This window comes from Cetorhinus maximus, chromosome 19, assembly GCF_964194155.1.
Source record: "Cetorhinus maximus chromosome 19, sCetMax3.hap1.1, whole genome shotgun sequence".
NCBI lineage: Eukaryota > Metazoa > Chordata > Chondrichthyes > Lamniformes > Cetorhinidae > Cetorhinus > Cetorhinus maximus.
In genome coordinates, this window is record NC_135897.1 from 84671316 (window position 1) to 84694858 (window position 23543).

At 44.4% G+C, this 23543-nt stretch overlaps 1 protein-coding gene across 1 annotated transcript in view; it reads left to right on the forward strand.

The window, feature by feature from the left end:
* The window catches only part of LOC144693984 (mediator of RNA polymerase II transcription subunit 12-like protein), a 590784-nt gene that overhangs the window by 523127 nt on the left and 44114 nt on the right, over positions 1-23543 (forward strand). The window contains exons 37-40 of the mRNA XM_078564267.1: positions 497-859; positions 2398-2557; positions 7810-8024; positions 22874-22930. Of these exons, the coding sequence (XP_078420393.1) occupies positions 497-859; positions 2398-2557; positions 7810-8024; positions 22874-22930 (795 nt within the window). The remainder of the gene's footprint in view (positions 1-496; positions 860-2397; positions 2558-7809; positions 8025-22873; positions 22931-23543) is intronic.

Consider the following 23543-nt stretch of genomic DNA (forward strand, 5'->3'; position numbering starts at 1 on the left):
CATCCTGCTCTTACCTAAAGGTCCACGCATGCAATTCCAGCAGAGCGCGTTGGAATTTCATAGCACACAAGGAGTGTGTTCAGTGGATCACACCTGCACTAGCTCGCTAAAAGTGCTTTCCATTTACCCCAACTTCCTTGTTTGGCTGATTTTTCACACTTCAGGCCGACATCTGCTAACTTACCAATGACTTGGATTGAACCTCAGATTTTCCAGTATGGTCGATGTACAAGCCTGCTAAAATATAAGTAAATGGCTTTACCCCTGATGGGAAACTCTGGGTTAGCGTTACTCCTTGATGGCACAAGGAAGAACTTTGTGTACAAGGACCTACCAGTGAGGTTGCAGAATAGATCTCCACATGTTGATAACTATAATCACCTACCATTTCAGAGCATGTTTTCACTGTATCTATGTAAAAGTATTGTACTGTTATCTTTTAACTGATATTACTTTGTGTTGTAACCTAAATAGCAACCCATGCTCTGTGTTCTAGGGTCTTCAGGTGTCAACAAAACAGAAGGTCAACCCTTGGGATTTATTTGAGGGGCATAAGAATCCAGCTCCACTTTCCTGGGCCTGGTTTGGTACAGTGCGTGTTGATCGGAAAGTCATCAAGTATGAAGATCAACATCATCTTCTCTTGTATCACACACATCCCAAACCAAAACCAAGAAGCTACTACCTGGAGCCTTTACCACTCCCTCCGGAAGATGAAGAGGAACCTCCCACACCGGTCTCCCTGGATTCTGAGAAGAAGCCAATTGAAGTTGCTGATCAGAACAAAAACACCCAGGAGGAGGAGAAAAAAACTAAGAGCAGAAAAAGGAAGCCCAAATCTTCAACGGCAAGAACAGAGGTAAGGACCACTGTACCATTTTGCCAATCCACACCCACTCCTTTCAACCTGAGCTTGTGGTACAATTGAGGTAAAGCTCAGTGTCCCCTTAATCTTGTAGATTTTTGTTGGGTAAGGGTAATCAAGCGTTATGGAACCAAGGTAGAGTTGAGAGACAAATCAGCCATGATCTAACTTCATGGCAGAGCAGGCTCGAGAGGCTGAATGGCCTTCTACTCTTCCTATGTTCCTTCTTACATCCTGAAAATTTAATTTGACCCAGGATCTGCAGTCTTTTGGAGGAGAGAATTCCAGACCTCTCCCCCTTCTTTGTGCAGGAAAACTGCATCCTAATTTCACTCCAGAATGGCCCAGCTCCCATTTTTAGATTGTCCTCTCCTCTACCAGAGGAAAAAGCTTCTCTGATCTACCCACTGAATTGTTTTCTCTGTCGTAAATGCCTCACCTAAAGTCACCCCCAACTTTCTAAGCTCAAGGGAATAACTTGAGCCTTTAAGCCTCGGTATCATTGGGGTGTATGTGTGCTGCAACTTCTCTTAGACCGGTATATCCTTCCTAAGGTGCAGTGCCCAATACACTAGTATTCCAGATAGGGTCTGACCAAGAACAAAAAATGCTGGAAAAACTCAGCAGGCCTGACAGCATCTGTGGAGAGAAAGACCGAGTTAACGTTTCGAGTCCGTATGACTTCTTCAGAGCTTCTAGCTCGAAACGTTAACTCCGTCTTTCTCTCCGCAGATGCTGTCAGACCTGCTGAGCTTTTCCTGCATTTTTTGTTTTTGTTTCAGATTTCCAGCATCCGCAGTATTTTGCCTTTATCTTAGGGTCTGGCCAAGGCTCTGTACAACTTTTCTTCCCTTTTGTATTCCAGCCCCCTTGAGATAAAGGCCACTATTCCATTAGCCTTTTCAATTTCATTTTGTACCTGTGGGCTAGTGATTTGTGTACCTGGGCACCCAAATCCCTTTGCCCCTCCACATTTCATAGTCTCCCACCATTAAGAAAATATTCCATTTTGCCTGTCTTATTTCTAATGTGGATGACTTCACACTGTCCCACACTGAACTATGATCCGCACAATTTTGCCCACTCGCTTCCCTTTTGTAACTGTCTGCTCCCATTTACCTAATCTACCTAACCCCAACTACCTGTGCCTCCTAACTTGATGCCATCAGCAAACCATAAACAACTCTCTATTCCATCATCTAAGTCATTGACATACACGGTGAAAAATACATGCATTAGGTATAGGTCTTCTACTTGATGGGTAGGCTGGAGCCCACGCTTGCTGCATTCACTGGTCCCAGATCACGATGCTTGCTTACGCGCGTTGAGTTATGGACCCATACACTTGATAAATTGTCCAAGTTCCAGGTCCCAATGGTTACACTCTTTGGTAAGCAGAGCAGGAATTTGCTGGGTTATTGTGAGGGCAAATCTGTCCACCTATTTTATTGCGCAGTGTTTAGCAACATCAGTGTGCTCTGACGTCTTGTGGTCAACAGCCATTCTCATTAACACGAGACTCTCTGTTACAGGATTATCAACAAAACAGTGCTTACAGAGTGCCTCCAAATTACGCACCAATGTCTTCGCAGATGATGCACCATCCCCAGGCAGCACCTTCGTGGGGCTACAATCTCATGGGCCAGCCACAGCAGACAGGATTCTATTTTCAAAACCAGCCGCTTCCGCCAGGTGAATGCAGAGGCATGGACGCTAGTGTATCTCTGTCACCTCCTCCACCCTCACAAGCCTCCATTATCACTGCTCCTCCAATTCTGGCCTCTTACGCATTCTCAGTTTTAATTGCTTTGCCATTGGCGGTCGTGCTTTCAGCTGCATGGGCTTTAAGCTCTGGAATCCTTCCCTAAACCTCTTTGACTCTCTACCTTTCTCTTCTGCATAATGATGCTCCTTAAAACCTACACCTTTGACCAGGCTTTTGGTCACTTGTTCTGAGAACTCGTTCTGTGGCTCAGTGCCAGAAACGTTTCTGTTGATATCGCTGATGTTAAGGACCTTGGCATGTTTTACTATGCGCAATGCACTTCTATAAGTGCGAGTTGTTATTGTTGCTAAGTGGCTGGAATAGTTTCTCCAAGGCTGTTCCCGACATAAAGGTCCTGCCGGTTATAAGGGAAACAAAAAAACTGTTGCAAATACAGTGGCTACGCAAAATCCCGCTGTCCTAAATATGACCTTTTGGTTATCCAAATAAAGAAAAGAAAGTTTACATTCATATAACCACAGGACATTCCAGAGCGCTTTACAGCCAGTGAAAGTCTTTTGAGGTATAGTCAACGTGGTAATGTTAGAAATGTGGCAGCCAATTTGCACACAGCAAGTTCCTACAAACGGCAATGTGGTAATGACCATATAATCTGTCTCCATTTCCCTGTCTCTTTGTCTCTCTGCCTTTGTCTCTTCGTCTTTGTCTCTCTGTCTTTGTCCCTTTGTCTCTCTGTCTCTTTGTCTCTCTGCCTTTGTCTCTTTGTCTTTGTCTCTCTGTCTTTGTCCCTTTGTGTCTCTGTCTCTTTGTCTCTCTGTCTGTCTGTCTCCCTGCCCAGGATTTTTAGGATGGCGGGGTTCCCATCCTGCCATCCAAAGAGTTGGTGGGGATCACGTTCCCGCCAACACGGCCTGCCCTGCAGTGTTTTCTCGTTCCAATGAGCGTTAATTGGCTGCAGGCGGGATTTCCGCCCCTCACTCAGGATGAAGTCCTGCCTTAGAGAACTGACAGCCAGTCTGATTGGCCAGCAGCCCCTAGTCCCTGCAGCACCGGAAGCTGCAGCGGACAGGATGGGGACTACATGCTGTTCCTGGAGTTCAAGTCCTGGGATTTCAGGAAAAAGTAAGTTTTGGGGGTCTCAGGTTGGGGAGGGTCGTGGGGAGGGGGGGGCCTGTGGGGGGTGGAAAGTGGGGGGTTAGGGTGTCGGGGAAGAGGCCATGAGGGGCAGAGGGAGGTCCAGCGGTTACCGGATCTTAAAGGGGGGGGTGCCCAAAGTTAAATGGGGGCTTCTGATGAAGGTGCCCCTCCCCCCCCTTCCCGCCTGAGGCTTAAACCTGATTATTTTCGGGCTTCCCCCATAGCCCGGAACTACCCCTGCCAGCCTAAAAATTGAGGCTGAGTGGGAAACGGTCCTCAAGTGGTCAATAATTGGCCACTTAAGGGCCTCAACTGGGGCAAGGGCACAGGCACCGTCTGAGGCCTCGCCCACCCTGGCATAAAATTGCTGAGAGGTTGGTGGGGTGGGAACCCAGTGGGAAGCCCATTCGCGGTATTTAACACCCCCCCCCCGCCTACCAACCTGCTGGCAAGGGAGTGTAAAGTTCAGGCCTGTGTCTCTGTTTCTCTGTGTCTCTCTACTTCTCTGTGTCCCTCTCTGTGTATGCATGTGTGTGTCTCTCTCTCTCTCTCTCTCTGTCTCCCTCTCTCTCTGTCTCTCTCCCTCTGTCTCTCTCTTTCTATGTCTCTGTCTGTCTCTTTCTCTCTCTCTGTCTTCCTCTCTCTCTGTCTTCCTCTCGGTCTGTCTGTCTCTCTCTCTCTCTCGCTCTCTCTCTATCTCTGTCCCTCTCCATCTCTGTTTCTCTCTCTCTGTCTGTCAGGATGGAGCATGGCAGGTAGACATTAGTAAGGCAGGAATAAGGAGAAATGTCAGTTCAGGTTTTTGTCACCAGGACAGGACTAGGTCTATATGTAAAGGATTAAGACTACAGAGGGTCGATCTCTTTGGTCTTGAATGGAGGCAGCTGAGATAGGATGTTTCAGATGTAAATATGATTGTAAATAGTGTAGAAAAGGCCAATCTGGAACACTGATTCCAGGTCTTCCATGTGATTAGAGCAAGGCATAGATTCATTCTGCTAAAAGGCAAGTTAAAGACCATTGTTAGAAAGTCTTGTACACACAAAAATCAGAGCTACCAACACTGATCGGACAGATTTCTTGAGGTTTCATCACATGACCTCCCTTCTCCAATTCCCCTCCCCATTAAAACACCTTTCTCCACAAACTTCCAATACTTTTTCTAACAAATGAAGCTGTAGAAAGAAATTGAAAAAGGAAATTATGCTTTTCTCCTTCAGTACATAAGAAATAGGAGCAGGAGTGGGCCGTACGGGTCCTCGAACCTGCTCCACCATTCGAGATCATTAGCGGATCCCCGCATGTTCCCCGAAACCCTTGACTCCCTTATAGTACGAGAACCTGGAATTGGATTCCAGCACTATCCCAATGACAGATGTCAGACTAACTGGTTTTCTGTCTCCCTCCTTTCTTGAATAGAGGTGTTCCATTTGAGGTTCCTCAAAATTGCTGGGACCTTTCCAAGTTCTAGGGTACCTTGGAAGATTACAGCCATCAAGTCCAGGGGACTTGTCATCCTTTAGTCCCATTAGTTTGCCTAATACTTTTCTGCAGTTATATTTGTTTTAAGTTCTTCCCTCCCTTTTGCCCTCTGATTTTTTTACTATTATTGCTTAATTTAGTGTCTTCCATTATGAAGACAGGTCTCTCCCGCTTCTTTGTTTCCCATTATTAATTTCCAGTTTCATCCTTTAATGTTCTTTTTATTCATTTATGTGATGTGGGTATCGCTGGCTAGGCCAGCATTTATTTCCCTTCCCTAATTGCCTTGAGAAGGTGGTGGTGAGCTGCTGCCTTGAACCGCTGCAGTCCATATGCTGTAGGTACACCCACAGTGCTGTTAGGAAGGGCGTACCAGGATTTTGACCCAGCGACTGTGAAGGAACGGTGATATATTTCCAAGTCAGGATGGTGAGTGGCTTGGAGGGGAACTTCCAGGTGGTGGTGTTCCCATGTGCCTGCTGCCCTTGTCCTTCTAAATGGTAGTGGTCGTGGTTTTGGAAGGTGCTGCTTAAGTAGCCTTGGTGAATCCCTACAGTGCAGGAATTAACTTTAGCCACTCTCTTCCATCTTGGATGCCTGTAGATGTCCTTACTGTCCGGGGGCGGTGGGGTAGGGAGGGCGGGGGGTGCTTGTAGCAGTCTCATGAAGTTAATCTTTAAATTATGGAGACCCTTGGAAGATTGGGTACCCTCTAATAGCCTATATCAGTTTTTTGCTAGTGTAGTGGAGACAGTAAAAAATCTTTCATTTAAAAGGTACTTGATGTGGTAGTGCAGGTTTTTCGAGCCAAATAAGTTAAGTTAACCTGAATGACCTTCCTCATAGGCACCTATCTTGAAATGTGGAGGCATGCAAGCAGGTAGCCCCTCCTCTTCATCAACAGGAACCATATTCAGTGGGTCAGATCCTTATACAAGAAACCTGTCTGGAAAGCTAGGAAGGGGAAACATGTTCCATACACCAGTGCTCTGCAATATGGAATAGACCTTCCCCTTATGCCAGAGGTGACAGTTTTATTCTGGGAATCAATAACAGGTTGCACACTGTTTGAAAAGCACACAGTAAAGGAGGGACACCCCCCCCGCCGCCTTAATACCAGCAGTTATTTGTGGGAAATGAAATAGCACAGTCAACCTAACCTAACGCAAGCCAAATGAAAAAGATACTTTCAGTTTGCCATAATAACAAGCCGCTCGTATGCCAGCTTGACTTTTCATCTCTGGGACCTGGATTGGAATACAACCCCAGCTGATGGCTTGGAAGTCAATTGACATGAATTTAATGCAGCCTTCACAAAATGGATAAGAACCCACAACACAAAATGAACCTGATTTCAGGGCAAATTAGGAAGCGCAGTCATGCTATTTTGTAGTACTCCGGGGGAGGTGGTGGTGTAGCAGTCTTGTCGCTGGACTGGTAATCCAGAGACCCAGGGTAATGCCCGGGGCAGATGGTGGAATTTGAGATCAATTAAAAAAAAATCTGGAATTAAAAGTATAATGATGACCGTGAAACCCATTGTCATAAAAACCCATCTGGTTCACTAATGTCCTTTAGGGAAGGAAATTTGCCGTCCTTACCTGTTCTGGCCTGCATGTGACTCCAGACCCACAGCAATGTGTTTGACTCTTAAATGCCCCCCTGAACGAGGGAAGTAAATGTTGACCATGAACGAATAAAAACAAGTATATATTTCGACACCAAAACTTTAAGATTTTTACTTATTTTTAAGTCTGGGGATAAAAAGCTGGATTTAGTAATACAGTATTGACCATGAAGCTGTCGAACTATCATTAAGCATGCCAGATTTTTAATTGTGTTAAGTTAAAATGCATTAATGGAGTTTATGATACATAGTATCGGATGGCTGTTAAAACCCAACTGGTTCAGTAATAACCTTTTAAGGTACGGAAACCTGCTGTCCTTACTCGGTCTGGCCTATTATGACTCCAGTCCCACATCAGGCTGTTTGACTTTTTAACTGTTCTGCGGAGTGGCCGAGAAAGTTGCTAGATTTCCCGAAACCAATAGAAATAATAACAAGGATAACACCACAGTGTGACACGTACTGTAATGGCTCGAGAAAGCAGCTCAGCACTGCCACCTCTGGGCAACTAGGACTGGGAAATAAATAGCAGCCTTGGCAGTGTCACCCAAAACCTGAGGATGATTTTTTTTTTAATCGTGACTTTGAGGCCCCTCTGCAGTGGAATCTCCTTTGTTTACATTAGGGGGGCAGGTTACAAAGCTCTCCAGTAAAAGCTGCCAGTCAGCAGTTAGGAAACCACCTTGGTGCCCAGTTGTAAAGCCAGAGGTGATGATGGACTCTCCTGCCAGCAGAGGAGCAAGGAGTAGGCCATTCAGCCCCTCAAGCAGCAGCCTTTATATTCACCAGTCCCGGTGTTACTGTCTCTGCAGATGGTACCTTAAAACCAGCTGGTTCTGGAGATCTCGGAGAAAGGATTGCCGCTGCCATTGATCCTGGCAAACAGAAGGGGTGTGGAAGGGAGTCCCCAAGGGAACCTGAATGTTTATCGCAGCGGCAAGATCATACGATTGTTTCCTTTTCTGCTTTCAGGAGGACCCAGGTTGGATCCGACAGGTCAGTTCACACCCACCAACACCAAACAGGCCCTCACCAACATGTTGCAGCGGCGCTCTGGCTCCATGATGCAGCCTCCCTCCATGCCCTCCATCTCTCCCCAGCAACAGTTGCTGCAGATGAAGCTCTTGCAGCAGCAACAACAGCAGCGTCTCCTCCGACAGCAGGTGCAGGCCCGGCCATTCCAGCAGGTACGTCTGTGAAACGCGGGAGTTGACGCGCTCCGCTGATTTCCCGCTGCAGGCTCATGATCGCTTCTAATTAGTCACTAATGTTTCCGTGTCGGCAGCGCAGTTACTGAAAAATTCTGACTCCAGGTGTAACATCCAAGAGGCAGACACTGGCCATCCAGATGTTCCCCCCCACCCTCCATCATCAATTTGGCCAGGAAGCACAAAACGTCGAGGAAATCTGGAACTCTCTTCCCACAAATAGGCTGTTGGTGGTGGTGGGGGAAATTTCAAAACGAATAAGGCTGGATTTTGGTTTGGTAAATTTGCAGAATCAAGGAGAGTAAATGGAGTTAAGATAGAGATCCGCAATGATCTAATTGAATGACAGAACAGGCTGGTGGGGGGGGGGATGACTGACCTGCTACTGTTCCTATGTTCTAATGTTTCTAGCAAATTCCTGCTAGGGGCACAGGAACATCGGGATTAGTGACTAGTGTGAGGAAAAGCTTTTCCAAAACAGAGTGATGCTAATGCTTTTAAATGAAGCCTATGAAATTCAGCTGTAACACCTAAGAACAGGAGGAAGCCATTTAACACATTGAGCCTGTTCCACCATTGAAGGAGATCATGGCTGATATGAGACCTAACTCCATATACCTGCCTTTGCTCCATATCCCATGTTCAGACAGGTGTTGCTCTTTCGAGTAACATTGTGGTATGGTGCCTCCCTGCTGACACTGGAGTTAATTTACTGGGATATATGCCCGGACAAGACTTATTAAATAGCAAGAATGTAGAGCGTAGATGATTGATTAACAAATTTTACTCACCCGTCTTACTGTTTTTATCATTATTTAGTGAATTGACATCCACTGTGATGTTTGGTGAGTTATTTAGATGAATACTTTTTCAGATAGCGTCCCAGTATGTTCACTTTTATACACTGGTTTCTGTTGACCGTCTTTAAAGTACAGCCTGAAATGTTAACTAGTTAGATACATTACGGGAGGGTGGGGAGGTGATGGTGAGATGAATGTAAGAACACTTGATCTTAGTATCCCAGCACGTATGTGGTGAGGAACTCATAAAATCTTCACTTAATTCCTCACTAATGAACTGTCTGAGGTTTAACAGCCAAATTTAAGCTTAAGAGTGAGTGATACCTATTTTGGCTTCCGATCCATCTTAAATTAACCAGTTCAGACCAGATTTCAGTTCCCTTCACAGCTCCACAACGTAGGCACACAAGCTATTGTGAATTAACCCCGTTCTACCTTATCATTAAAGAGTCAACGAATAAGACATGGCAACCATTTATTGACTACAAAAAGATAGTTTAATCATTACGTATATAATTGATTAATAGATGGAGTCAGGCCAGCTAGCAGTTTGACTGACAAGGGGTATGGACAGGGTGGATAGGGAGCAGCTGTTCCCCTAAGTTGAAGGGTCAGTCACGAGGGGACATAAGTTCAAGGTGAGGGGCAGGAGGTCTTGGGGGGATGTGAGGAAAAACTTTTTTTACCCAGAGGGTGGTGACGGTCTGGAATACGCTGCCTGGGAGGGTGGTGGAGGCGGGTTGCCTCACACCCTTCAGAAAGCACTTGGATGAGCACTTGGCACGTCATAACATTCAAGGCTATGGGCCAAGTGCTGGTAAATGGGATTAGGTAGGTAGGTCAGGTGTTTCTCACGTGTCGGTGCAGACTCGATGGGCCGAAGGGCCTCTTCTGCACTCTGTGATTCTGTGACTAGCAAATCATTAATAACAGTTATTTAAGAAAATGCATAACAAAGGTTGTAATTGCATTTCACTGATGTAACTAACAAAGGTGCTGGCTGTCAAATTATAATTTTTTTTATTCTTTCACGGGATGTGGACATCACTGGCTAGGTCTGCTCTTTTATTACCCATCCCTAATTGCCCTTGAGAAGGTGGTGGTGAGCTGCCTTCTTGAACCGCTGCAGTCCATGTGGTGTAGGTACACCCACAGTGCTGTTAGGGAGGGAGTTCCAGGATTTTGACCCAGCGACAGTGAAGGAACGGCGATATATTTCCAAATCAGGATGGTGATCAGTGTCCATGACTACTGCAAGTTGGTGAGATTTTGAGATTTCCCTTTGGTTAAATACCTAGTTAGCTGGCATTAGAAATGCAGTCTGTTGGATTGATCAGTATCTAAATGTTGGTGATTGCCAGAGCTTATGCAACCATATCTTTGAGTGACAAGGTGAAATCAATCTCCTTTTGTCTCTGGAGCCCCAGCTTTAGTTTCTGGAGCATTGAGTTGATGAGTCCCTTTGAGGGCAGCTGAACTCACCTTCACACAACAGCAACAACAAAAACTTGCATTTATGTAGTGCCTTCAAAGTAATAAATTGGGCCCAAGATGCTTCACAGTTGTGAAGCAAAGTTTGACAGTGAACCACATTAGGTAATAAAGGCGATGGTGTAGTGGTCTTGTCACTCGACTAGTAATCCAGACACCCAGGGGTAATGCTCTGGGGACCTGGGTTCGAATCCCACCATGGCAGAATTCAATAAAAAATCTGGAATTAAAAGTCTAATGATGACAATGAAACCATTGTCGATTGTTGTAAAAACCCACCTGGTTCACTAATGACCTTTAGGGAAGGAAATCTGCCATCCTGGTCTGGCCTACATTTGACCCTTAAATGCCCTCTGAACAAAGGGCAATTAGGGATGGGCCATAAATGTTGGCTTAGCCGGCGATGCCCACATCCCATGAATAAAAAAAACATTAGGGCAGATCAGAAGTGGTCGGAAGTGTGGTGAAAGAGGAAAGTTTTAAGGGGTGTCTTAAAGGAAGAAAGACAGATAGCTTAGTGGTGGAGTGGTTAAAATTGGGGATGGTCTAGGTATCTGAACACAGATATCTCAGCAGATTGTGGGACAGGAGGAGATTACAGAGACAGGGAGGGGCGAAGGATGGAAGTTTTGCTTTAACAGGTTTTGCTTTAAGAGGGTGTCAGGTAGGTCACTGAGCACACGAGTGGTAGGTAAACAGGACTGGATGTGGAATAAGCAGCTTGATAACTTCATGACAGAGGCATGGTCGAGAGAGAGAGGTGGTGTGAGGTAGAGCTGGATGTATATGTGGAACAAGTATAAAATCAATCAAAGGGCCCATTTTCTCCCCACCCACCACCCTCCTTTTTCTGCTCCATATGACTTTCTGCGATTCAAATAAAAGAGGAATGGTGACCAGTTAATTTGGAGCTGATTCACTTTATTTCTAGCTTTGAGAGGCACACACTCATGTTCTGCTGTTTCTAGTAACAAGGCAATCCATCTCTTTGTTGCTTCCACTAACATGGTGGTGAGATCAGCAATTATTCTCAAGTGGGATTGCTGCAATATGAGAAATGTGTGAGGGTGAGAAGTACCATAGCAATGATATAATGGATCCTTGGTGATTTAAAACCCTCATTAGGTATAAGTAACAAGTATTAATTTTAAATTAGTGTACGTATATATGGAGCATATTCTATATTCCTGTCAGACATTGAGCAAGTAGACCAGTCATTCCAGCTGATTTGAGAGAAACATCCACTTTTGTCCAAAAGTCAGTTAGTTAAATTTTCATGGCTTGGTTTCCTTGACAATTGACCCAGCTTTTAGCTGTGTTGCTAGCAGAACAAGGGTGGAAACAGAGCAGGGGAATATAACAGAGGTTAAGCATTTACCACAAGGGCAGTAGAGCCTTTGTAGTGATCCTGACCAACAGGTTTTCATCAATTAATTCTTATGTACGTTGTGGTTTACATTCCAAGCAACCTGTTGGCATATTGTAGCTTGTTTTAGATAGAATAACAAAGCTTTCCGACAGATCTGTTAACCAGTTCCCAGGTTAACCTGTCAATAAACCTTCTGAAGGAGAAAGTGATCGTGTGGCCTCATTGCTACACACATCTTTGCATTTAAATCTCTCTCTTAACCTCAAAGGAATATTTTCCATAAACGGCTGCCCCAATTGTAAGACAGTGCCGGTGTTACGCAAGGACATTTCAAGGTTAGGGATATACAGCAAGCTGATTAGCATAGGGAACATTTAGCAAAGGGAAAATTTAATAGGCGGGATTTTCTGGCTCCACCAAAAGTCAATGGGCTTTTGGCTGGGCTGCCGAATCTCCCATGGCGGGACCTGTCGCAACGGGGCCAGAAAATCCCAGTCAACGTGCCGGGTGTCAACCTTCATCGGAGCACCCAATATTCTTGGGTTGCCAACTTCACCAGATAAGAAACGAAGGACCACCTCCAAAATCTTCAACCTGACAATGGAAGCTAAGCTCTTGCAATAAGGATGGAGAAAGAGCAGTAGATGATTTCCATTGGGCATGCTGGGGTTTAAATGCCCCTTCCACAGGACAAGACTGTGGTTGTATCCAAACTGGCTGCAACCATTGACAGCGTGATGGCCAATAATTTTGTCCCCAGTGAGCACCAATTCATACACATCTTTAGGGCACACCACTTAGTTGCCCTTAACAAAGATAACACCTTTTGTTTGGAAGCCTCAGCTATAATCACCTTGGTGAATGCGTTATTTTTCCTGCTATGATTTACAACAAGTAAAGCGCTTGAATTCGCAGTGAAATATTGTCTTTCTACGCTATCTGTTCGTTCCCCAGCTTTATGTCATATAAATGAAATGTAAGGAGAAGTCATTGTAGATTAGTTTTGGAGACACACTGGAATAATCTGGTGCAGATCTGAGCTTTTGGATCTTCCCATATGGGTTCAAGTCGTTGCTATGTAATTAGCATTGCCATCTGCCAACTAAATGATGCCCCAACTCAAAGTTTGAAACATTTTTTCCAGAGCAGCAGAGTTTGCAGCTTTTTGCACCTATCACCCCTGACCTCACTGGCTCCCGGTCAAGCAACATCTTGATGTTAATAGGCTAAAAGGTAGAGATAAAACAATGGATGGAAATACATTTAAAAATAATGGAAATAGGTGGGAAAACTTTCAAAAACGGTTCCTCTGACATGTCTTCCTTCTTCCTTAACCGAGGTTTTCCACCCACGGTGGTTGACAGGGTCCTCAACCGTGTCCGGCCCAGCTCCCGCGCATCCACTCTCACACCTTCCTCTCCCTCCCAGAACCATGATAGGGTCCCCCTTGTCCTCACTTATCACCCCACCAGCCTCCGCATTCAAAGGATCATCCTCCGCAATTTCCGCCAACTCCAGCATGATGCCACCACCAAACACATCTTCCCTTCACCCACCCTCCCGGCAGCATTCCGCAGGGATCGTTCCCTCTAGGACACCCTGGTCCACTGCTCCATCACCTCCTACACCTCAACCCCCTCCCACGGCACCTTCCCATGCAACCGCAGAAGGTGCAACACCTGCCCACTTGCACTTCCCTCAATTTAGTCTATTGCATTCGCTGCTCCCAAAGCGGTTTCCTCTACATTGGAGAGGCCAAACGCAGACTGGGTGACCGCTTTGCAGAACACCTTCAGTCTGTCCGCAAGCATGACCTAGACCTCCCTGTCGCTTGCCATTTCAACACTCCACCCTGCTCTCATGCCCACATGTCCGTCCTTGGCCTGCTGCATTGTTCCAGTGAAGCTCAACGCAAACTGGAGGAACAGCACCTCATCTTCTGACTAGGCACTTTACAGCCTTCCGGACTGAATATTGAGTTCAACAATTTTAGATCATGAACACTCTTCTCCATCCCCACCCCCTTTCTGATCCCCCTTTTTTCCAATAATTTATATAGATTTTTCTTTTCCCACCTATTTCCATTATTTTTAAATGTATTTCCATCCATTGTTTTATCTCTACCTTTTAGCCTATTTCGATCCCTTCCCCCCCATCCCACCCCCACTAGGGCTATCTGTACCTTGCTCGTCCTGCTTTCTACCCTTAATGTCACCTATTATCACATTCCTTAGATAATATCACCACCTTCAACACCTCTTTACCTTTTGTCTATGACATCTTTTGGTTATCTCCACCTATCACTGGCCCTCTATCCAGCTCTACCTGTCCCACCCCCCTTAAACCAGCTTATATTTCACCTCTTTTCTATTTTTCCTTAGTTCTGTTGAAGAGTCATACGGACTCGAAACATTAACTGTGTTCCTCTCTGCAGATGCTGTCAGACCTGCTGAGTTTTTCCAGTTATTTTTGTTTTTGTTTTGGATTTCCAGCATCCGCAGTTTTTTGCTTTTATCTTGATTTTAAAATTGTCATCCTTGTTTTCAAATCCCCCCATGGCCTCACATCTCCCTATCTCTGTAATCTCGTCCAACAGCACAAGCCTCCAAGATACCTGCACTCCTCTAACTCTGACCTCTTGAGCGTCCCTGATTTTAATTGGTGGCGGCGTCTCACATACGAACGTACAGATTAGGAGCAGGAGTAGGCCAATCGGCCCCTCGAGCCTGATACGCCATTCAATAAGATCATGGCTGATCTGAATGTAACCTCAACCCCACATTCCTGCCTACCCCCAATAATCTTTCACCCCCTTGTTAATCAAGAATCTATCTAGCTCTGCCTTAAAAATATTCAAAGGCTCTGCTTCCACCACCTTTTGAGGAAGAGAGTTCCAAAGACTCATGACCCTCTGAGAGAAAAAATTTCTCCTCAGCTCTGTCTTAAATGGGCGACTGCTTATTTTTAACCAGTGACCAGTGACCCTAGTTGTAGATTCTCCCACAAGAGGAAACATCCTCTCCACATCCATCCTGTCAAGAGCCCTCAGGATATTAAAGATTTCAGTCAAGTCACCTCTTACTCTTCTAAACTCCAGCGGATACAAACTTAACCTGTCCAACTTTTCCTCATAAGACAACCCACCCATTCCTGGTATTAGTCTAGTAAACCTTCTCTGAACAGCTACTAATGCTGATCTGAATGTTACCTCAGCCCCACATTCCTGCCTACCTATGATAATCTTTCACCTCCTTGTTAATCAGGAATCTTTCCTTAAATAAGGAGGCCAGTACTGTACATAATGCTCCAGAGGTGGTCTCACCAGTGCCATGTACAACTGAAGCATAACCTCCCTGTTTTTGTATTCAATTCCCCTCACAATAAATTATAACATTCTATTCGCTTTCCTAATTACCTGCTGTACCTGCATACTAGTCTTTTGTGCTTCATACACGAGGACACCCAGATCCCTCTGAATCTCAGAGCTCTGTAATCTCTCACCATTTAGACAATAAGCTTATTTTTTATTCTTCCTGCCAAAATAGACAATTTCACATTTGCCCATATTATACTCCATTTGCCAGATCTTTGTCCACTCACTTAACCTATCTATGTCCCTTTGTAGCCTCCTTATGTCCTCTTATGTCTTCAATCGCCCGGGCCCCAAGCTCTGTAATTCCTTCCCTACACCTCTCCGCCTCTCTACTTCACTTCCTTCCTTCAAGATACCCCTTGAAACCAAGTTTTTGCTCATCTGACCTAATAACTCCTTATGTCGCTCAGTGTCACATTTTGTTTGATCATGCTCCTGTGAAGCACTTTGGGATGCTCATTAAAGGTTCTATATGAACGTAAGTTCTTATTGTTGTTCTTTTATTCTTCCCTATAATATCCCAAATTTGGATTTACAATTTAACATTATTTTTGTATTCAGCCATTCTATTAGACCGTATAGCCTGCTTGACCGTGGGAAATCATTTTTGCAAGTAATCGGTTATTTCCCTCTTGAATTGAAATTTGGTTTATGGATCTCTGGCCAAACGGCTAGGAGCAAGATCCAGAGTTCCTTCGACATGCTTGTAACCTCTTGGTAATGATTGTGATGCTTACTTTGGCTCGTATTCAAGTATAATGCATAAAAGCCAATAGGGAGTCCATTTTGATTAATGCGAGTTAAATAGTCCCAATGTGAAGATAAAACCATACGCTTAGATTAGTTGCATTGTATTTGGTGCTAATTCACCAAGCTGTCAAAAGTCTCGGGAAACCAATCATATCAGCCTTGACGGTGGAGAAGTAAGGCTAGAAGAGAACAAGGTCTCTTTCTCTCCATATGTGCTGGAGTACATGATGGAGCACAAGCAATAAAAACAAGGTGAAGTATGTTAATGGCTGGGAATTGAAAGTTTCCATTTCAGACTTTAACTCAGGTCACCTAGTTGCAGGGCTGAAGTTTCCTCTGTTCTCAGCTCTGCCCCAACAATTTACCACAATCCAACCCCTCATTTTCTGCCTCAGTGTGTTATTTTAGCCCACACTAATGCCAATTATAACCAGATTTGACATACACCCACTGGGAACTGGATGGAGGCTACTCAACTCCTTTCACGTTGGACCCTCGCAGTCAGTAGGCAGAACAAACTTTTATCCTACAAAGACCAACAGAGGACAACTAAAAAAGAAATAAGGAGGGAGAAGATTAAAGATGAGGGTAAACTAGCCAGTAATATAAAAGAAGATTGCAAGAGTTTTTTTTAGATATACAAAGAGAGGCAAAAGTGGACATTGGGCCGCTGGAAAATGACACTGGAGAAGTAGTAGTGGGGAACAAAGAAATAGCGGAGGAATGGAATAGGTACTTTGCGTCAGTCTTCACGATGGAAGACACGAGTAACATCCCAAAGTTCAAGAGAGTCGGGGGGCAGAGGTGAGTATGGTGGCCATTGCCAAGGAGAAGATGCTAGGAAAACTGAAAGGTCTGAAGGTGGATAAGTCACCTGGACCAGATGGATTACACCCCAGAGTTCTGAAGGAGATAGCTGAAGAGATAGTGGAGGCCTTAGTGGTGATCTTTCAGGAATCACTCGAGTCAGGGAGGGTCCCAGAGGACTGGAAAATCACTAATGTAACCCTGTTTAAGAAGGGAGTGAGGCAAAAGACGGGAAATTACAGGCCGATTAGCCTGACCTCGGTCGTTGGTAAGATTTTAGAGTCCATTATTAAGGATGAGGTTTCACAATACTTGAAACTGCATGGTAAAATCGGGCAAAGTCAGCATGGTTTCATCAAGGGGAGGTCATGCCTGACAAATCTGTTAGAATTCTTTGAGGAGGTAACGAGTAGGTTAGACAAAGGAGAGCCAATGGATGTTATCTACTTGGACTTCCAGAAGGCCTTTGACAAGGTGCTGCACAGGAGGCTGCTCAGTAAGATAAGAGCCCATGGTATTAGAGGCAAGGTACTAGCATGGATAGAAGATTGGCTGTCTGGCAGGAGTCAGAGAGTGGGAATAAGGGGGTCCTTCTCAGGATGGCGGCCAGTGACTAGTGGATTTCCGCAGGGGTCAGTGTTGGGACCACAACTTTTCACTTTATACATTAATGATCTAGATGAAGGAACTGAGGGCATCCTGGCTAAGTTTGCAGATGATGCAAAGATAGGTGGAGGGACAGGTAGTATTGAGGAGGCAGGGAAGCTGCAGAAGGATTTGGACAGGTTAGGAGAATGGGCAAAGAAGTGGCAGATGGAATACAACGTGGGAAAGTGTGAGGTCATGCATTTTGGTAGGAAGAATAGAGGCATAGACTATTTTCTAAATGGGGAGAGAATTCAGAAATCTGGAGTGCAAAGGGACTTGGGAGTCCTAGACCAGGATTCTCTTAAGATTAACTTGCAGGTTGAGTCGGTAGTTAGAAAGGCAAATGCAATGTTGGCATTTATTTCGAGAGGACTAGAGTATAGAGGCAGGGATGTGCTGCTGAGGCTTTTTAAGGCTCTGGTCAGACCACATTTAGAATATTGTGAGCAATTTTGGGCCCCGTATCTCTGGAAGGATGTTCTGGCCCTGGAGAGGGTCCAGAGGAGGTTCACGAGAACGATCCCAGGAATGAAAGGCTTAACATATGAGGAACATTTGAGGACTCTGGGTCTATACTCGATGGAGTTTAGAAGGATGAGGGGGGGTCTGATTGAAACTTACAGAATACTGAAAGGCCTGGATAGAGTGGACGTGGGGAAGATTTTTCCATTTGTAGGAGAGACTAGGACCCGAGGGCACAGCCTCAGAGTAAAGGGAAGACCTTTTAGAACAGAGATGAGGAGAAACGTCTTTAGCCAGAGAGTGGTGAATCTATGGAATTCATTGCCACAGAAGGCTGTGCAGGCCAGGTCATTGAGTGTATTTCTTGATCGATAGATTCTTGATTGGTAAGGGGATCAAAGGTTACAGGGAGAAGGCGGGAGAATGGGGTTGAGAAACTTATCAGCCATGATTGAATGGCGGAGCAGACTCGATGGACCGAATGGCCTAATTTCTGCTCCTATGTCTTATGGTCTTATCTGGGTTGGATTTCAAGCCAGGTTGCAGAAATGAAATGTCACAATGTCGAGCACTGTGGCGCTCAGATTTCCTGCTGTATGTGCTTAAACGGGAACTATTTCTACATTGGGATGAGGTGGCTATAAGGCACAGAGAGATTCTTGAGAATGAGTCTTCCCTTAAACATCTTCTACAGAGAAACAGTGGCATAATGAATTGGAATTTAATTGATAGCTCAGGACGTCTTAATCGCACTCCAGTTTAGCTGCTCACCCTCCACTGAGGACCATCAGGATACGAAGCCGGGTGCTGGATAACACTGCGTTGTTTTCCGTTTAACACCTAGAGATGGCCTAATATCCAGAAACCAGTAAAGGCTAGCGAAGGTGTGCCAGTAAGAAATCAGGTGTAAGTGCGTGGTAGAAATGGGTCATAAATACTGAGCACTTGGGCTCCGACATTGGCAGGGAGAACACGAAGGAGCCTGAAAATGGCCCAAGGAGCAAGCAAGGCATGGCTGCGGTCACAGAGGTCCTGCTGATTTTAACAGCAGGACCTCTATCATTTGTGTCTTCCACTTCCTGCCTGATATAAAGCCATGTTAACAGCCTGGTTGGTTGCTGGGTCCATAAGCCAGCAGCAGGTGGCTGCAGCCAGAGATCATGGAGGACAATTGTCAGCAGTCTGGAGGAGAGGTGACCGGCATTCAGGGACGTAGTCCATGACCGGGACAGGAACGAGAGAGAGATAGAGAGAGGTCACCGTCAGCAGAGGGTAAGCCGGAGGTTTGCTTTGGAAGGCTAGAAGCCAAGGGGGGGTGGGGTGCACTCCTGCTGGGAGTACTATAAAAGACATTCAAAATGTGGAGCCAGTGGCTCCCGGCTCTCTTTCACCACCGACTTTCTCAAATGACTTCTCTCTACAGCACTTTCTAAACTCGCAACCTCTACCACCTCAAAGGACAAAGGCAGTGCATACTTGGGAACACCACCGCCTGCAAGCTCTCCACCAAGACACTATCCTGACTTGGAAATATATCGCCATTCCTTCACTGTCATTGGGTCAAAATCCTGTAACTTCCCCCTAACAGTCCTGTGGGTGTACCTACACCACAGGGACTGCAGTGGTTCAAGAAGGTCGCTCACCACCGCCTCCTCAAGGGCAATTAGGGATGGGCAATAAATGCTGGCCTTGCCAAGACGCTGATAATTAAAAAATGTTGCTGATGAACTGTACAGCCTCTCCACAGTGGGGCACTTGGACGAACATGGCTGTTTGGGAACACATGCCCTTTATTAAAATTTATTTTTAACTTCCAGTCCCCGCCCTCCCACAACGAACCTCTCGCCCCATCATAGTAGGGAGGTTTATATTTAATATAAATATAAACTTTCCGATCCCCCCCCTTTTTTTTCTAATAATTTATATAGATTTTTCTTTTCCCACCTATTTCCATTATTTTTAAATGTATTTCCATCCATTGTTTTATCTCTACCTTTTAGCCTTTTTCGATTCCTTCACCCCACCCCACCCCCACTAGGGCTATACCTTGTTTGTCCTGCTTTCTACCCTTAATTAGCACATTCCTTAGATAATATCACCACCTTCAACACCTCTTTGTCCTTTTGTCTGTGACATCTTTTGATTATCTCCACCTATCACTGGCTCTACTTGTCCCATCCTCCCCTTAAACCAGCTTATATTTCACCTCTCTTCTATTTTTACTTAGTTCTGTTGAAGGATCATTCGGACTCGAAACGTTAACTGTGCTCCTCTCCGCAGATGCTGCCAGACTTGCTGAGTTTTTCCAGGTATTTTTGTTTTTGTTTCCAATAGCCAAATGCCTGGCTTCAACCCAGATTTGTTTTCCAGCTCAATACTGCAAATAAGGAAAATAAAAACTTAACCTGTTATCTGGAAAAGGTAGGGGCCAGGGGGAGTTCATACACTGGTCCATGTTTTTGCTTCTTCGCTGTGAAGCCATGCATGCTTTGCACTGGGGTTCCCTCATGACTGGAGATCATCTAGAGGCCTGAACTCATCCAAGAGAGTAGTATTTGGCTGCAGTGTTAATGCAGCAGCTGGCTGATTCTTGTTATTCTCTGTGTGATATTCTCACTGAGGCTGACGTGCCATTGTACATGGTTGGTATTGTTCCCCACTGTGTCAGTTGCAGCCTTGGTTCATGTCATCACTCTAAAGAAAGACTTCCATGCACATACTACTTTACTGTACCCTAAGGATATCCTTAAATGCTTTACAATCCATGAAATACCTATTGAAATGTAGTTATGTACAGTAGGTAAACGAGGCAGTCAATTTTCATAACAGTAAGGGCCCATAGCCAATAAAGTAAAGCAAAATACTGCAGATACTGGAAATCTAAAATAGAAGCAAAAAAATGCTGGAAATACTCAGCCAGTCTGGCAGTATCTGTGGAGAGAGAAACAGTGTTAAAGTTTCAGGTCAGTGCCCTTTCATCAGAACCATTGACCTGAAACATTAGCTCAATTTCTCTCCACAGATGCTGCCGGACCCACAGACAGCAAATCTGTTTATGGTGGTGGTGATTAAGGGATGGAATGTTGGCTGGAATACCAGAAGAACTCCCTGCTCCTCTTAGTATAATGCCTAGAGATCTTTTACATCCTCCTGTTCAAGCGAGTAGGTTTAACAGCTCATCTGAAAGGCAGCACCACCAACGTGAGTGGAAAATAACGGTGAATCAAAATCTAACGTGAAGTCTGAAAAAGGTCAAGTTGGATGATTGAATCTGTAACTTTTTGAAACTTCAGAGGAGTTACTTTAATAATTTGTATACTGAAGTAACAAGTCAATGGGTGGCTTCTACTACAGTCTTTTGTTTTTGGGGTGCTTTTCTCATTGGAGTTGCTTTCACTACAAATTTCTTCAACAGCAGTTTCAGCAACTGGAAGTGTTAAGCTCCTGTACATAAAAACATGTTTGAAAGTACAAATCAACCATCAGATTTTTCTGGGACCTGAAATATTGTGGGTTTGGGGACTTTCCACACTCCCAACTATAGCCCTGGATCTGCATGCTCTTGTGTTCCTCTTGTTGCCTCTTGGATGTGTTACATTTTGGGCCCAGAAATACTTGGGAGCCTTATCAAGCTTGATACCTTAAGGACGAATGAAATCACTGATCCATGTTTTGTTAAAACCTGTCAGGAAATGGGAACAACAATGGGTGGCACAAACTGGCTCCTACTACAGGTCTTTGTCTTTGGGGTGCTTTCCTCATTGGATTTGCTTGCATTGCGAATTGCTTCAAATAATTAAATAGAGAAGGGCATGTGGTAGGATATGTCAACACTTGAGTCTGTAAAATTGTCTTTACTGATATTTGCGTATACTCCCATGAGTATAGAAGTTTGCAGGGTGGTATACTTGAGGTGTTTACAATTCATAAAGGATTTTATACAGTAGATGGAGAGAAACTATTTCCTCTGCTGGAGGAGGCAGCTTAACCTTAAAGCTAGAGGTAGGCCATTCAGGGGTGATGTCAGGAAGCGCTTCATCACACAAAGGATAATGGAAACGTGGAACTCTCTCCCTTACAAGTTGTCGAGACATACATTGATCAGTTTTTGTTGAGAGGATATTAAGGGTTACAGGATCAGGTAAATGGAGTTAAGATACAAACCTGCCATAATCTAGTTAGTGGAGCAGGCTCAGGAAGCTGAATGATCTACTTCTGTTCCTATGAAAATTGCTGGTACTATTGGGTATTTTGCTTAACACAATTTTGTATGGGGAAAACAAAGGTTACACCAAGAAGTAAGAGATTGTATAAAAATAAACTTTCATTGGATCTAGAATAATAACACTGGCAAATGTCCTGGTGTGCTACTGAGTCATGTGGAGCAGCAAGGTTCCAGGTGGTCAGTGCTATGGTTGACTAACCTCAGCTCAGACTTCACTGGAAAAAAAACTGATGCACCCTCCCTATTAGTCCATATTGAATATTGCCGTCATCTGCACAGTCCTGTGAAGACTGGTCCATATTATGTTTGCAAGTGTGAAGAAGCAAAGAAGTAACTCAGGAGGAAAAAGCAGATAAGGTTTCCGCTCACAATAGTAAGCTATGGTCTCTGCTGGGAATGAAACTACAACAGGGTTAGGTTTAGCTCTGGTGAGGCTACAAGCAGCTAGCATTCACTGTCCAAGCTCCCATTTAAATAATGGCAACTTTAGACAAGCCACCAGGATGCAAGGCAGCACACCTAGCTTCAAGGGTGGGAGAAATGAGAAGGCACCTCAAATGTGTAGAGGGCTGAATATTCACGTGTGTACACTTTTAAGTGTTTAGTTCAGTTGCAAATTAGATTTCATTGCAACTGGACAGTCCAAAAAAGATTTTAAAAAAAAAGAAATATTGGTCCTGTGAAATTCACAAACGATTACTTTTCAGAGTGTGAATTAAATACAATTACTCAATTGTTTCTCTCATTTCTTGCTGCATATACAATTGATGTATCTTTGCTGATAAATTGTGACTGCAGATTGTGCTTTTGATGTTAACCAACCCTATGAAGAAATAGCTCTCTCTGTGTAAACTCTCCCATTGATCTCTCTGCCATTTCTTGCCCCTCTCCTTTTCTCTCTAGGAGACCTGTAACCCTGCTGTATCCCTCCAAGATGGCTATAACAATTTCAGCATTATGGTAACCCAACAACTGACATTCCCTTTCCTGCTTTGTCTCTCTCATTTTACTTTTAATCCCTTTCTTCATGTTGCAAAGTTTTTTGACTTCAAACCAAAAGCTGCATGAAAATATCACATTTTCTTAAAAGCGGAATTTCTGCCAAAATTTAAAAAGAAATCTTTGTCCTCTTCTCTTTTTTTTTTCATGTTTGGCTCAAAGAAAATTTAGAGAAATTAATGCTTTGTTTGCGTTGCCTCTCTCTACTTAACTCGATGCCTGATATGTTGTGGCTATGTGCAGAATTTATGAAAATCTTATTATCATTGGAGTAAATCATGCTTGTCATAGCTCTCTGCTTTGCAATTCCATGAGCTGGTAAATACCATGGAGAATTGAAGTATGCTCATACTAATATTAGAATGCCAATCTGTGCCAGAAAAAAATGAATTATTTATTATGTTCAACTGGAAAATAATGTTCACAGATTTCTATGGAAAATTTTGCATATATAACCATTTAACAGACTAGAAACGGCAAAGAAAAATGAGTTTGCCATAAATTTTCTTTCACTACAGCCTTCTTTTCCCCTTTGTTTCTAAGTCATTGGATGCTCTGCAGCTTACCTGGAGTC